General features: G+C 35.3%; 1 protein-coding gene across 1 annotated transcript in view; it reads right to left on the bottom strand.

The window, feature by feature from the left end:
• LOC141292139 (NAD(P) transhydrogenase, mitochondrial-like) overlaps window positions 1–15,448 on the bottom strand; it is a 36,845-nt gene extending 21,397 nt beyond the window's left edge. Inside the window, exons 1-8 of the mRNA XM_073824089.1 lie at window positions 15,428–15,448; window positions 14,575–14,766; window positions 12,049–12,202; window positions 9,743–9,904; window positions 5,463–5,573; window positions 4,010–4,155; window positions 2,457–2,652; window positions 1,808–2,041 (exon numbers count right to left, since the gene is read on the bottom strand). Of these exons, the coding sequence (XP_073680190.1) occupies window positions 1,808–2,041; window positions 2,457–2,652; window positions 4,010–4,155; window positions 5,463–5,573; window positions 9,743–9,904; window positions 12,049–12,202; window positions 14,575–14,766; window positions 15,428–15,448 (1,216 nt within the window). The remainder of the gene's footprint in view (window positions 1–1,807; window positions 2,042–2,456; window positions 2,653–4,009; window positions 4,156–5,462; window positions 5,574–9,742; window positions 9,905–12,048; window positions 12,203–14,574; window positions 14,767–15,427) is intronic.
• Between the last annotated feature and the right edge of the window lie 2,125 nt (window positions 15,449–17,573).

Here is a 17,573-nt window from a genome sequence, read left to right as displayed (position 1 = left end):
AATCAATAACTCCTCAGCATCTGCTGCGTAACAAGTTAGCGATACAGTTGGATTGGGCGATTATGTACAGTATTCTACACCGGCCCCCCTTTTAGGCTGAAAGAAAAACTCACAAGGATAAAAATGAGACTCCTAATCTGCTTTATCAGTGTAGGCCTGCAGGCTTCAGAGCGGTGGTAGTGGTGGAGGAATGGGAAAGCTCCTGAAGATAATGTGTTCCAGCTTTGAGGGACAAGTGGAAAATGACTGGGGGGCGGAGGGACTAATTAGTGCCAAATTCTGAGAGGTTCCGCCTGGCCAAGCTTTAAACATGAGGCATGTGTGGCACCGGTGGGCCGGTGAGTTAACAAACAAAGCCGCACCAGACAGCGAGGACCTGGACCCATGACATTGGGATTTCTAATAGAGCTGCACGATTATTAGAAATAAAACTGAACCACATCAAACCTAGTGGAAATTTCAAATAAACAAGGCTGCATTTGAATTAATGAAATATGTGTTGCATGTTTCACTGGGTTTCCTTTGTGCCAAACATTTCCCAATACTTGTAATGAGAAGGGCTAATAAACCAGCTGTTGTCAAAAGCTTTAATAAAAGCTCCATGGTTTAACTTTTGAAAATTGTACAGAAAAATAAATGTATTATTTTCATTTGAACAGTTAATTACAATAATAATCTTAGTATAATAGTAATGGTAATAACAACATTATTTAATATTTGTATTTTTTATTTACATATTTTTTTACTAAAAATAAAAAAATATTACTATTATTATTAAAAACGTTTAAATTGAACAGCTAAATATTACAACAGTAATTTTATTATAATAATGTAATAACATTTCAGTTTTTTAACTCCTTTCAATGAAACAGTTAAATATTACAATAGCAATGTTAGTATAATAGTAATGGTAATATTTGCAACATTTAATTTAATATTTGTATTTATATATATTATATATTTTATATTATAAATATTACAACATTAATGTTACTATAATAGTAATAACATTTAATTTAATATTTATATTTATTAAACTTTTAAATTGATCAGTTAAATATTACAATAATATGTTAATATAAAAGGTATGTAATAATAGCAACATGCAATTTAATATTTATTTATTTGCTAAACTTTTCAATTGAACAGTTAAATATTACAATAATGTTAGTATAATAGTAATGTAACAGCAACATTTAATTTAATTTTTGTATTTATATATTTATTATTATAAATATTACAATCATAATGTTACTATAATAATAATAATAATAATAATAATAATAATAATAATAATAACAACAACAACAATTTTATATTTTTATGAATCCATTTATTTATTATTCCTATAATACCTATATTATATTTTTAAAACTTTTTAACTGAACAGTTAAATATTACAATAATAATGTTAGTATGATTTATGAGGGATTTTTTTTTAAATATTCGTATTTATTAATTGATATATTATTATTAGTGATATTGATAATAAATTACTCTTTTGAAAAATCTGGTTGTTTTTCTGATAAATTTAAAAATTGTGAGGACTGGTTAAAACACACCCAAAAATGAAAAATCTGTCATTGTTTACTCACCCTTATTTTGTCCCAAACCTGAATGGTTTGTGAACACAAAAGATGATATTTTGACAAAATTTCTCTGGGCCTCATTGACTTTTATAGTATGGACAAAACAACATAGTTTGTGCAGGGTGACTAAATTGACAGAATTATCACTTTTGGATGAACTGTTTAATTGTCGGGCATCTCATTAATTGTTATTATATAACCAAACAAACAATTAGGACCTTGAAGTTTGCCATAAGCCACCAGAGATCCACTGAAGGTGACTCCACCGATGTAGGTCCCCAGGTAAGCCACGATCTTTGTGAGGTTGGCAGCAGGATCGGTTGCGAAGTGTGGATACTCCACCATGTACTCTGCCACACAGGTGAGCACGGCCGCCAAACCCACCAGACTGTGGAAAGCAGCAACGAGCTGCGGCAGGTCCGAAATCTGGATCTTCTTGGCGATGGTCAAACCTGCAAACAAGAAAGGGGAATTCAGGCCTGCTGGTAAACGGGTCACATCCCAAGAAGCGGTGCATGTGTGTTGATGTGAATCTGGAGTGCAGGTTGGGGGAAGGGTGTGTGGGGGGCATGTTTGGGGCGGGCTGAGACCTCAGGGTGGAAGCATCTGGAATCAAGCAGACTTCTGGTTTGAGCTGGGGCTGGTCGGGACGGTTTAAACTACATTCCAGCAGGTTTCCAGGAATAATTAGCAATTTAGATTAGACATGACTGGCTACAAAGCGTGATACCGTGCTGTGTGACTCACACGACCTGATGACCATTACCTGGCTTTGCGGGGAAATCACTAGGTCATGTGGCATTCACATTCACACACTTGGAGGTTCAAAGGCCGCTGACTAAAGAAGAAATGCACACGTGTACTCACCAGCAGTGCCACCCACCGCCATGGCTGCACTCATCTGTGCCATGAGCTCAGGGGAAGGTTTCAGTGCTCCAAAGGTGGCGGCAATGCCACTAGCCACTCCGATCATGCCCAGGGTGTTACCGAGACGGGCCGTGGACTGGGTGGACAGACCCGCAAGAGCCCCCACGCAGCACAAGCCAGAGCCCAAGTACATCATCTACGCACAAGAGAAGGTTTACAAGAAGTCAGAAACAAAAATCTTCCAGAATCCATTTCTCTTTTGCACAACTACATTATAAGACTCTATTTTCAGGAACTTATTATTTATATACACATTACATATACATTCAAAGCCAAATTTATTCAGACACCTTCAACATTTCTCACATTATCAGAGTTTATTCGCTGTAGTTTAGAAAATGGTCATAAAATATGACAAGAATTTAGAGTTAAACTGTGACAGAACAAATTCATCTTGATAATGTCAGATAACTTTGACAGAAAGGTATGTAACGGATTACAATCAACCAAAAAATTCTGTTAGTATGACAATATTTACACAATCTATCAATACTTTGTTGACCAATTACCAAGCAATGCTTAATTTTGTTCAGTCTGTGGTGTAAAAAGGTCACATTAGCAATTAAAGAAAAAACAGTGTCTGAATCATTTTTTGTATCAATTTTTCTGGTAGACCACTGTATGAAGAATTTTTGGGTATAATATGTCAGAGTTTACTTTATTTTGCTATCCTCGCTTACATAAATGAACTATAGTGTCCAGCACCTACTAGTAAAAAAAAAAAATATCAAATTATATTTCGTGCCTGAATAAATTGGTTTGACTGTAGTTCTATGTTGCCTTAATTTTTTTATTTCAGTTATATTTTAGTAGTTTTAGCACTTCAGTGTAAACAAAAATGTTTTTTTTTTTTTTTTAGCTTTATTTTAATTAACAAAAATGATTTGTAATAGTTTTACTGCTGTCTTCACTGTAACTATGTGATGCGATCTAAGAAAACCCAACACATGGTGAATTTTTTTACCTTATGATACCATATGAAAGCTTTCAACAAAGTTGTCCTAAGACCAAAAGAATACCAGTTCTTGTCTTAGGACAACTTTGATTTTCCACTTTTTTGATCCACTTCAAATGTTGATTACTACAGTTTAAAGCTGGATCAAATGTCACGGACCAATAAGAGAAACACTCTGTGCAACCATACAGTCAGAAGGCTTTTCAATATACAAATCGCCTAGTTTATATCCCCAAGTCCATTGTGTTATTTTTCAGCTCAATTCAAGAGCTTTACAATGAATCTCAAAGCACTGTTTGGTGGTCATGTGACCGAGACTTCTCATTGAGTAAAAGCATCTGCTGTAATAAGCTTGCGCTGTGGTGCCATTCAAACTTTGAGCAGAGAAGAAAAAACGATCTGAGTGGCGTGTTAAAAAAAAAGTAGGACCATTCTATCCACTTTTGCTGTATAAACACTATATCGAACATCTATTGAACTCGTTAGCATTTTATCGCCCAGCCCAAGTTGCAATTAATTTTAAGTAATGCACTCATACCTGTTCAATGTTGTAGCCACTTTGAAGAGCCACCCCATAACCTCCAACAAACAAACCAGCAGGAAGAAGATACAAGTAATTGTACTCTGGAGGATCAGTGGGCCGCTTGAACATGTCCAACATCCTCTGAGTAACCAAGAAACCACCTTATCAAAAAAAATAAAAAAGCGGTATGAATAAAGGATGATATTGTCAACATCAAATTTTTAAAATTAATTTTAAGCAATAAAATGACTGATATTTTTCAAAACAGCAAGGCATTTGTGTGTAAAATGTCATGAAGAATGACGGGAGTCACTCATCTGTTGCTCATTAGCAAAGTATTTTTAAACCGCCATGTGATTGCATTTACATTAATTTTCCTGGCTTACGCTGTCCTAGCTAAGCAACTTACTAGGACGATTACCAAACCAAAGCTTTTCATTTGAAACTCAGACGGATATCCAGTTTCACTAGAACCTTAGTGACCCGTTCCTCTGGGGATCCCGGTGAAATATTTGAACTCAGAAGTAAATGCACTCAGACGGTTGAACACAACATATACAGCATTAAAAAGAACGTTCCGTTTTTCCCACAATTAAATGTGAAGGATATCCAGACATTACAGCCAGGGCCAAAGAATAAAATATGTTTTCATTCCTGTCATTAATGGAGCAGGTTCACCATAAATTCCTTGTCTTTTATTGAAATTAAATTGGAAAGGGCAATTGTTATTTTTTCCCTGCATGCACTTGTAACAATAAAAATGGTCGAAAAGAGGATAGGAAAAAGCGACCAGAATGTCCATATTTCTAACTCTACGGTTTATGGGTAATGGGACTGCGGGTCGAAACACTGTGTATGAGGAATGGAAATAACAAAAACCATCCTTCAACTGAAATTAAACACCTGCCTTCTGAGAAGATAAATATATAAATTCAGACACTTTATGTGCGCTGGAACACATATCAAAAAGCTGTTATTGGAGCATGATGAAAAATGTCTGCAAAAGCCTAGTAGCATGCCATTAAATCACTAACACACCCTCTGACCTGGACTGGCGTCTTGGCCAGCCGAACGAAGGGGTCATTGGATTCAGGATGGCATATTGGCCAGCTGCCCACTTCAAGCCTTTTTTTTCCTTTTTCCTCCTTAATGGCCCTGTTGGTTGGTTTTGAGCAGAGCCTGATTTATGACATGACCGAGGCTCTTTGAAGCAAAACTGCCGCGCTGACATTTCCTGCTTCAGGTGTGAGGTTTGACGGACTAAACTATTCCACCTGGAAGGAACGGAATACGCCGCTCTTCTCACGAACGCAAGATGCGGGGCAGCCAGAGGGCAACGAGCGGCCCCGAGTACAGAGCCCTCACCTGCTCGCATCTGTAATCGTACTCGACTTTCAGCCTCCGACATTTTAGCAATGTTTTATCTTGCCTGTTGGCAGGTACAGGATCGTGTGTTCAGTGCACTCACCAGCAATATTGACAGAGGAGATGAAAGCAGCCAGTACGGCCAGGGTCTCGGCCGTGCAGCTAGGAAGCAATCCACCACCCATGAGAGAGAGGCCACCAACAGCAGTCAAACCTGAAAACAAACGGCATATCCATGTTATTTTCACAAGCAAACAAAAATAAATTGTATTTAAATTGTAACAAATTATAAAAAAAATATGGTAACACTTTACAATAAGATTCCATTAGTTAATGTTAATGTATTAACTAACATGAACAAACAATGAGAACAATACATTTATTACAGTATTTATTATTTATTTTTATTACCTATTGTTAACACAATCATTTATGGTTTAATAATGCATTAGCAAATATTCAAGTGTTACCAAAAAAAAAAAAAAATCAAAAATACTTTTAATTTCAAACAGCGTAGTTCTGAAATAAAATAATCTTAAATTAAAATAAATACATAAAATGGATTTAAATACAAATTCATTTTAATTTAAAAAATAACTTTTGCCTTAAATATAGTTTTTTTGTAGTTATTTCTTAAAACTGAAGGCTTGCTGCAAAAAAAATATTTCATGAGAATATTACTAATTTCGAATGGCTAAAGGAATGTAGAAAGTTAATTTCTAAAAAATAAATTTAAATAACTTTAATTTTTAAATAAAAGGTTTGATTGCAAAAAATATTAAATTTTATCAGAATAAACCACTAATTTTGAATGCTATGCATACATTTAAAATTATATGAATTTTATTTTTTTAAATTAAAATTATACATTCTTTCAGCCATTCAAAATTAGTGATGCATTCTCATGAAAAACTATTTTTCAGTTTTAATTCTAAAAATAAGTTAACGCATAAATAAATAAATAATGCATAAACATAATAAATAATGTTTTAATTTCATTAATACATTTTTCAATAAAATGCAGTTTAATTAAAACAATTAAATCTTTTTTTTTTTTTCATAATGCTAATAAGAGCTACTATACTTTCCATCCTAGATACTACATAAACTACACAAATATTAGTGACACGGATTGCAAAAAAAAGATCTAAGTCTTTGGAGAACGATTTTGAGACAGATGTACAGTCAAACCACAAAATTGTTCAGACACTAGATATATTTTTTTATATTTGTTTTTATTAGTTGGTGCAGGACACTATAGCTCATTTATGTAAGTGATGATAGCAAAATAAAGTAAACTCTGACATATTATACCCAAAAATTCTTCATACAGTGGATTTCGAGTAAAACTGATAAAAATTGGGACCAAAAATTATTCAGACACTTTGATCTGACCGTGTTTTGCTTAAGTGTTTTTCTTTATTTGCTTGGTAATTGGTCAACAAAGTATTAATATAGTATTGATATTGAATACTGTCATACTAACAGTTGTCTGAATTTTTGGCTGATTGTAATCCATTACATACCTTTTTATCAAAGTTATCTGACATTATCAAGAAGAATATGTTCTGATACAGTTTAACTCTTCTTGTCATATTTTATTACGATTTTCCAACCTATAGTGAATAAACGGTGTTAATGTGAGAAATTTATTTTGCTTTGACTAGTTACTGCATCCAGGCTGACTAATGAAACATATAGATAAATATTTGCATTGTGCATTGGTTTCCAGCTTTGCTTCAAAACTGTTACTATTTCTAGTGAGAAAAACAAAGCTTATGACAACTGTTCCAGGCATTTTCACGTCTAACAACGCACAATTTCACTAGAAATCTGACGTAATGTGCTTGACACTGGCACCGCACTCTCAGCACTCACAACAAGTTGTTTGTAACTCATTTTGATCGGGTATTAACGAGGACAACACTGGCATCCCCAAGGGAAATCTGATAACCATCACCTCCTTAATCGTTTTCAAATGCTTCCGCGGCATTGACTCGACTGACCAAACCTGAGGTGGCCCTGATAGTTAGCGGTATCTTAAGTCAATGGAGTGTGTAACTGTTGGGAAGCATTTCCTCTCACTTTGTAATTCTGAAGTAACAATTGATCACAGACCAGCTCGCAGGCCAAAAGCACGCTACCACAACACTGCAGGAAACGCAACAGACGATTTGTAAACCTACGCAGGCACGAACCGCCACACACGCACCCACACATGCAAAGGTCTGGATATCTGTAAAATAAAACCCTTGGATGAAAATGAAAGATGCCGGTGTCTGCTCGAAATCCACAAATGGATAGCCATTGTTCTAATGGCTGGATAGTGTTTCGAACTTTCTGTGATCACTGAGGATAAAGCGATGAGATGTTTGGAAAGCAGGGCTGTTTTAGGCAATGACACAACCATTAGGTCACCACAACGTCGAAGCAAAACCAATATCTAATAGCCCAAGTTCATCAGTACAGATTCCTTGGATCAGGTGATGTTCAAACGTCCATATCAAGCGATGTGGAGTCATTCTGATTCACCAGTTTCAGGTAGATTAAAGAGCAAGAGAACTCTACTCCACCAGGAGCAAAGGAGTAACTTTACGCTTCTGGAAAAGCTCTCCCACACTTTCAATGAGAATGAGAAATTCCACATTAGTGGCTTAACGTCTCGGTCACTTTTGTGAGAGCTTCATTACTTCTGGCACCGAAAAAAGTGAATTCCAACTCGCTCACATTTCCAGGCCTGTGAAAGACACAGTTCAATAACTGTCAAATATGTAACACCTCATACGTGAAAACGACAAAGAAAAGCAAGAGACTGTCTCAACAAGACTAATAAAGTAATTCACAGGAAGTGTGCAGTAGGTCGAAGGAAACTAATTGCTTCGGTTGATTCCCCACACTCTCAATGTGAAGTTTATAGCTCTCTTGACATAAAGGACACTTTAATGCAGACCACCAAGGGCTTGGTGGTGTTAAAAACAATGAAACCTTTCCTGGTTTCTCAGCCCGCTGAGAGAAATGAATAAAAGCTTAACGAAGCACAGAAGCATCCTTGATCTGCCTGGCTGATGATGGTGTGGCCTTCTGAACACAGCTGAATCCTGGGTCCTTAAGTCTAGACTAATGAAGAGCTGAATTCACCACTTAACGGGTGGCCTATGTCGGCACATCACAGACACTAACTCAAGGGTGGGAAGAAAAAAAAAATTAGGTGACATTTTCTGCCCATTAAAGCAAGTGGGTAATTCACACCCACTTGAGAGCCCTCCATAGCTAAAGGGCAAACTAGGATGAAAAAAGCGAAGCACTTTGATGACCTTTGCTTGTGATAAAATAAGACCCTGTGACACTCTTTTACTTTTCACATTTAGATATAAACACTTTGTTACGTCAAAATAAGACTTAAAAAGGCCTTAAAACACTAAAACATGACCTGTGGGAGTTTTTAGTGAGTAAGCTTGATGAAATTTAAAAGTAAATCTGTGTCTGTGACCAATATTTACAAAGCTTTGATAAATGATGATCTGAAAATTTCAAAAATAGTCAAAAGTTAACTATTAAAAAGAATAGCTGAACATAAGTTCACAAATGAAATATATAGTTTAAATTGTTACTGCCTTGAGTTACCATTAAACACTAATTTAATAAGATTCATACTTGGCTTTATTAAATAGATTATTGATTACATTGTTAAAGCAAAAATATATAATATACATATTATATATAAGGGTTAAAGACAAAAAAAAGGGTTTAGGCATAAAAGCAATAAGTGTAATACTGCTTTAAATTGCCGTTTTTCCAATATAAACAAAATATTTAAAAAAAAGTTTTCTGTTTAATTTAATTGCATTTTTGTTTTTGATTTTCTGAGCAAGAAAATAAATATACATTTTCTGAAAACATTTTTCAGGGTGTATTTTTCATTTACAGAAAACACCCAATAAAATGTCATTCAGTGTAACAATCTTGTCAGGCATGTTTAAAACAAAAATCAATTTATACATATTAAAAAATGAATTACTTTCACCCCAAATACTAATTAGTTGTAGCTCTAAATTTTTAAAATTAAAAATTTGCCACCTAGGTTTTGCCCATTTGTCAGTAAGATTTTACTCATTTAAAACAAAACACAATTTAATATGTACAAGTCAGAAAAAGCATGTAGTTTGAATTTTTACATAAATACTGTGTTCCACTGAATGACGAAGTAACATTATTTCAATCAAATTTTGACATTTCATTCTCCAAAAAAGTTTTTGAAACCTTAAACTAGACACTTTACTTGCATTTAATGTGCTTTCTATGGACTTTTGTAAAAAAAATTTAGGTGGACATATCACAAGCAAATATTTTCACTTTGGTTGTGCACTTGATTTACTAACTTACCAGAAATGGCATTTGTAACAGACATAAGTGGGGAGTGAAGTGCAGGAGTCACGCCCCATACAGTGTGGTATCCCACGATTCCCGCCAGGCCAAAGGTTGTAACCATCTGAGTGAAAGCAGCATTGGGAGCACACAACCCAAGACCGATTGCTGAAGCCAGACCTGAGTAGAAATAACAAGATGTCAAACATTATAGGTTTGTTTTTCAGTTAAGGTAATTTTGACTGCTTGACTGCTCAGACAAATCAGCCGAGTGCCAGGGGCAACGTGCCCTGTTTATACATCCCATAATCCTCTCAAAACATCAACACTGCTGTGGGTCATGTACACGTGCCACCTCAACTCTAACATACGGTACATCTGCTGTCGGCTGCAGTAAATTTTAAAGCACTTAAAATAAAAAATAAATGTGTATTGAGCTGGGGGAAAAAAAAACTTCACATAATTACTTTTTGGTAAATATATAAGATTTCATTGTTTATTTATAAATAAAAAAATGAATAAAACAATAATCATGATAATGTCTGTATCTATTTATATATAAAATCACCCACTCAAGTATTATAAATATTATAATAATCATTATTTTATCATTATAAATATATCACATAGAAACATATAGATAACATACACTGCCGTTCAAAAGTTAGGTATCAGTAAGATTTTTACAGAAACTAATATTGAGAAAAATGATTGCAATTTCTAATATGCGTTTCTTATTTTAATAAGCTTTAAAATATAATTTATTTCTGTGATGAAGTGCTGAAATTTCACCAGTCATTACTTCAGTTTTCTGTATAACATGACCCTTCAGAAATCATTTTTAAAATGCCCGACTACTTTTATTATAAATGTTGGAAACTGTGATTCTTTTTTCAAGATTCTTCGATGAATAAAAAGTTAAAAAGAACAGCATTTATTCAAAATATATATTTTTCTAAAAATATAATATACTAATCACTTTTATTGAATAAAAGTATTACATTTCTTTAAAAAAAAATTTTTTTTTAAATTACTGATCCAAACTTTTGAATAGTAGTGTGTTATAACACTAAATTTCTATTTTGAAAAAAATACTATTCTTTTAAACTTTTTATTTAGTATCACAGATCCCAAAAATATTAAGCAAAAGAAAAAAGTTTCCAAAATTGATTATAAATGATTTGTGAAGGATCATGCGACACTGAAGACTGGAATAAAGATGCCGAAAATTTAGCTTTGCTTCACAGGAATAAATTCTATGTTAAAGCACAAAAAATAGAAAACTGTTATTTTAAAGTTGCTGTTTTTTTTTTGTTTTTTTTTTGATCAAATCAATTTTTGATCTGCCTTGATGAGCATAAACTTCTTTAAAATCATCAAAAATCTTACTGATCCCAAACAGGAGTGTAAACAAAGTATATAATTTAAGCATATAATTATATAACAAAGTATATAATAATTTTTATTTATTGATTTATAACTATGAATATAACTATAATACCAGTATTTATTATTATTATTATTATTAAATAACCATTTTGTTATTGCCAACACACAGACAAGCCATTGACCATGTGGGTAAGAAAACCTCTCCACCATGACAGACATACACAGCAGGAGGGAAGGAGCAACACAACCACCATTTTATCATCCCAGGTTCCTGGCATTTAGATGCCAGAACGAGCCAAGGTGATGTGGAAAATAAAACAGCTTGCGCTGCAATTAGGTGACCAATCGCGATTTCAAAAGGCAACGATTTGAGCCTTCCGAGCAAGTCAGGATTCCCTGCACCTAAGCTCACACAGATACAGGAAAACCATGAAAGGGCAGGAAGATCTCATTTGCATGTTTGTTTATCAGCCGGTGTTTATTTACGTGCGAGTTGTATTTGCGGCTTGTCTGAGTGAGGAAGTGAGCGCTTTGATGTGAAGCCAAAGTTGCCTCTCCTCACACAAGTGGTCCTCAGGCGTCTGCAACCAATAGAATTCATTTGTGCGCCGTTTAGTTTAGCGGGGCTTTGGAGACTAATCACATCTTGGGACAAAGCGGCCAAACAGGGGAGCTGCTATTTTTGGGATTTCTGAGCAATGCAGATTGTTCAGTGGATAAAAGGAAGAAAATAAAAATCGGAATTAATCTCAAAGGAAATAAAGGGGGGCCGTTTTAACCGTACACGACAACCTTATTAAAATAGTTCAGTGTCAGAGACCACCAATGCAGCGGTCTCTTCCTCTTAAAACACATGGGGAGCCGCTTTCATATTAACCCCAGGGGAGATCCGGCGGGAAGAGGAAGGCAGGGACGGCGACCGGACTGTGATTTACCTCCGGAGTAAAGCCCAGCCGTGTTGAGGGTGGCTCTGAAGGGCGAGACTGCAGATGCCTTTTCCTTCTCCAGCTCCTGGACAGACTTTTGTTTTGGAGGTGCTGCCACTGGGATGTTGTTAGGTTGTGGTGCAGGGAAAAGCACTGTTCCGTCCTGCAGACATACGCAAAGAGTGAGAGCCAGATTTCAAATAACACCACAACTCAACTCCTTGTAAGCTAAATGAGTGCCAGAGAGATACTGAGTCATAAATTTTGAACTGCTCACATCCTTTAGCTCAAGGGTGTCAAACTCATTTAGGTCAACAGCCAGACTGGATAAAACATCATCTTACGCAGGCCAAATTTTTGTATTTGTTAAACTTTAGTGTATCCATGGAGAACACACGCACAACAAATTCACAAAACAACACTGATGTTTATTTTCACCAATAATAAAAGAGTAGTTCACTTCCAGAACAAAAAATTACAGATAATGTACTCGCCCCCTTGTCATCCAAGATAAAAAAAACGTGTCAGGATTTCTTTCCATATAAAGGGACTTCTATGGCGCCCCCGATGCGGTTTAAATGCAGCTTCAAAGGGCTCCAAACAGCTGAGGAAGAAGGGTCTTATCTAGTGAAACGATCAGTTATTTTTTACAAAAAAATAAATAAATACTTTAACCGCAAATACTCGTCTTGGTCTAGCCTGCGTGAACTGTGTATTCTTGTTTATGACAGTTAGGGTATGTCAAAAAACTCACATCTCATTTTCTCCTCCAACTACAAAATCACCCTACATCGCTGCAAAAGTACCGATCAGTGTTCCCAAAGTGAACATGAAAAGAAGGTCAAACTCCCTTTACAAAAAAAGTTTTTAAATAAGCGATCGTTTCGCTAGATAAGACTCTTCTTCCTCGGCTGGGATCATTTAGAGCCCTTTGAAGCTGCATTTAAACTGCATTTTGGAAGTTCAAACTCGGGGGCACCATACATATTAATTATATCGAGAGAAATCCTAAAAGGTTTTCCTTAAAAAAAAACAATGTCTTTATGACTAAAGAAAGACATGAATATCTTGGATGACAAGGGGGCGAGTACATTATCTGTACATTTTTGTTTCTAAAAATTTAACTATTTCTTTAAAGTCTAAAAAATGGATTAAATATACTCAATTTAACATTTTTAAAACTACATTACTACAAAACTAACATAAAAATCGGTTGCTAATATTATTTACTAATGTTTAATTCACCTTAATATTTTTTCTTATCCACCTTTTTCTTCCCCCTAATAGTAGTCGTGGCTATTTGTACATTTTATATAAACAGCTAATTTTCCTGCTTGATATTGCAAATTGGTGTTTTGCCATATTATTTTAAACGTATTATCTTAAAAGATTACTCCACCTCCAGAATAAAAATTTCCTGATAATTTACTCACCCCCATGTCATCCAAGACATTCATCAGTCGCAAAGAAATTACGATTTTAGTGGACTTCAATGGTGGGCAACGGATTGAAGGTTAACAACGCAGCTTCAAAAGGCTGTACACGATCTCAGCCAAGGAATAAGGGTCTTATGAAGCGAAAAAAACAACAACCAAAAACGTATATTTAAACACTTTTAAACCACGAATGCTCATCTTGTCTAGCTCTGTGACGTGCATATGTACTCTCTGCACTCCGGTTCAAGAAAGTTAGGGTTGGTCGAAAAACTCCCATCTCATTTTGTCCTCCAACTTCAAAATCATCCTACATCACTGTTTTACCTTTTTTCGTAAAGGGCATTTGACCTCTTTTTTATTTATTTTATGACATTCACTTTTATTTCTACAGTGATGCAGGACAATTTTGAAGTTGGAGGAGAAAATGAGATAGGAGCTTTTCCACATACCCTAAACCATCTTGAACCGGAGTGCAGCATTTTTAAGAAAGCAAAAGACTGTTTCACTAAATAAGACACTTATTCCTCGACTGGGATCATGTAGAGCCCTTTGAAGCGGCACTGAAACTGCATTTTTAACCTTCAATGCGTTGAGCACCATTGAAGTCCACTATATGGAGAGAAATCATAAAATGTTTTCCTCAAAAAAAATTGATTTCTTTGCAACTGAAGAAAGAAAGACGTGAACATTTTGAATGACATGGGGGTAAGTAAATTTTTATTTTTATATCTTTAATTATGAACACCGTGGTTTGTAGTCCAAACAGTTTTACCATTTGATGCACGTTATTATTTGTCTAGTTATCTCTCTCTAGTAGATAATGAAGCTGAAGTCTCACTCCGCATTGAAGAAAAAGATAGATACTAGTCAAATGTCAAATCTCAAAGTTGGACATGTTCCCATGGGACAGCTGTGGCACCCACAGATTCTATTGCAATTGAAAAATGTAATTTTGCTAGATGCTTAAGTGTCAAATTCTGTATGTAATTGAAAGAAATGTTTTACTGATTTAAGATGTGACTTATAAAATGAAACACCATTAAAAGTGTCCTCTTGTAGCTAAAAAAATAAATAAAACATTGCATAAAAAAGGGTTTACCTGCATAACTACTGAACCTCGAATGACGTGGTCCATTGTGCCGTAATCAAACTGGTTTTTGACGTCAAAGAAGAAAGTTTCCTTGTCCGGGCTGATGGCACGGATGAGTTTGGTGATGTTGTTGGAGTATAATGTGCTGGCCTGAGTTGGGAGGCGACTGGGGATATCAGTATAGCCAATATGAATCACACCCTATAAGAAAGTACAGAAAAATATTTAATGAAATAAGACAGACAAACATGTGACTAGACATTAATGTTAAGATTCCAGTTGTTTTCTAAACAAGTCTCTTATGTTCGGTGTTAATTTTGATTTAGTCTTAGTCATAGTCTTTTGACTAATTTAGTTTGTCATATTTTAGTCATCTGAATTGTTTTAATGCTGTTCATGTTTTCCAAGTAGATCTAGTTAGCTAAAATCAAATGGGTTTATTTAAAGCGTAATGCATTTAAGCATTTCTCTAAAATTACCAAACTCATTGTATAGGTTTGATATTAAGGTTTTATCATGACACACACAGATTTATCTGCTGTGACATGCAACATGCCTTTATATTAGAATTAAATGAAACTACTTCTCATTAAGAAACAAGAACACGGTCTTCTTTTAAATGAAATACCAATGGTTTTATAGGCTAATTATGAATTCTTTCAAACAACCTGTTTATAACATTCAGTCTTTCAATTAGACATTTATTTATATAAATAAATTTAGATTAATCTTTTTTGGGGCTACTAAAGTGATTCAGTCAAGAGCAGTGAGTGATTTTCTGTTTTTCTTTTGTTGCTTGATTAACATCAATGCCACAGACAATAGCAACTAAATTAGGCTGCTGTCTCTGAATGAATGTCACGGAAGCAATGTACTTATACATATCAGATATATAGAGTGTGTTCACGTGAATACTCCTCAAAACGGATAATTCCCCATCATTTTGTGTGTATGCGTTCATGCGATGCAAAAGATTACTCGCGCACTGTGTGAGAGCCGCTGTTTTGTTTCTGCACTCAGAAAACCGCACTGAATTAAGTTCTTTTGCGTCGTCAAGTTTATCAATATGTCTGCTCTTCTCTTACTCCCAGATATTGACATTTTTAAACTTTTGAGACGTGCAGCAAATGCACGCCAACTTATGTCCCGCCAGATATATCAATAGGCTACGATATAGTTCAAATGTACAGTCGTGGCCAAAAGTTTTGAGAATTACATAAATATTGGAAATTGGAAAATTTACTGCTTAAGTTTTTATAATAGCAATTTGCATATACTCCAGAATGTTATGAAGAGTGATCAGATGAATTGCATAGTCCTTCTTTGCCATGAAAATTAACTTAATCCCGAAAAAAAAACTTTCCACTGCATTTCATTGCTGTCATTAAGGCAGGCAGGTGTGAGCGCATCTGCACGCACAGTGAGGCGAAGACTTTTGGAAGATGGCCTGGTGTCAAGAAGGGCAGCAAAGAAGCCACTTCTCTCCAAAAAAAAAACATCAGGGACAGATTGATCTTCTGCAAAAAAGTTTGGCGAATAGACTGCTAAGGACTGGGGCAAAGTCGTATTCTCTGATGAAGCCTCTTTCCGATTGTTTGGGGCATCTGGAAAAAGGCTTGTCCGGAGAAGAAAAGGTGAGCGCTACCATCAGTCCTGTGTCATGCCAACAGTAAAGCATCCTGAGACCATTCATGTGTGGGGTTGCTTCTCATCCAAGGGAGTGGGCTCACTCACAATTTTGCCCAAAAACACAGCCATGAATAAAGAATGGTACCAAAACACCCTCCAGCAGCAACTTCTTCCAACAATCCAACAACAGTTTGGTGAAGAACAATGCATTTTCCAGCACGATGGAGCACCGTGCCATAAGGCAAAAGTGACAACTAAGTGGCTCGGGGACCAAAACATTGAAATTTTGGGTCCATGGCCTGGAAACTCCCCAGATCTTAATCCCATTGAGAACTTGTGGTCAATCCTCAAGAGGCGGGTGGACAAACAAAAACCCACTAATTCTGACAAACTCCAAGAAGTGATTATGAAAGAATGGGTTGCTATCAGTCAGGATTTGGCCCAGAAGTTGATTGAGAGCATGCCCAGTCGAATTGCAGAGGTCCTGAAAAAGAAGGGCTAACACTGCAAATACTGACTCTTTGCATAAATGTCATGTAATTGTCGATAAAAGCCTTTGAAACGTATGAAGTGCTCGTAATTATTTCAGTACATCACAGAAACAACTGAAACAAAGATATAACTTTGTGAAAACTAATATGTGTGTCATTCTCAAAACTTTTGGCCACGACTGTACATGTCTAACCTCCTAACCATAGAGCAGATTCATTCTGAATGAAACTCTCTATCCAAATTGTCCCTCTCTAACATCATCTCGTTTTTATTCTTTGACAAAAATGACAAAAGATTTGCGCCATAGTTTGTCATTCCAAAAAAGTTTGTTTCTCGTTATCATCATGTTTTCAAATGTCGTTCACGAAAAGTATGACAAAAATAATTTGTCAATGAAATTAACACTGCTTATGGTCACCAAGACTGCATTTATTTATTTAGACTATATACAGCATTTAACAAAATAAAACTACAATATTGTAAAATATTACAAGACCTTCCTATTTTAATATCTTAAAGGGATAGTTCTAGACTAAAAATTCTGTCATTAATTACTCACCTTCATGTCGTTCCGAAACCTGTAAGACCTTCGCTCATCATCTGAACACAAATTAAAATATTTTTGATTCAATCCGAAAGCTTTTTGACCCTACATAGACAGCAACGCAACTGACACGTTCAAGGCCAAAAAAGGTAGTAAGGACAATGATAAAATAGTTCATGTGATGGTTTAACCATTATTTTATGAAGCTACGAGATTACTTTTTGTGCCAAATTAAACAAAAATAATGAAATAATACTCTAGTACTGAATGGCGGCAGAGAGTGACCCAGAAGAGATGGTTGAATGAGGTTATTTTTGTTTCATTTGTGCACAAAAAGCATACT

Source organism: Garra rufa, chromosome 19 (assembly GCF_049309525.1).
Source record: "Garra rufa chromosome 19, GarRuf1.0, whole genome shotgun sequence".
Classification (NCBI taxonomy): domain Eukaryota; kingdom Metazoa; phylum Chordata; class Actinopteri; order Cypriniformes; family Cyprinidae; genus Garra; species Garra rufa.
The sequence above is the reverse complement of the archived record's forward strand: the minus strand, read 5'-3'. Positions and strand labels throughout refer to the sequence as shown.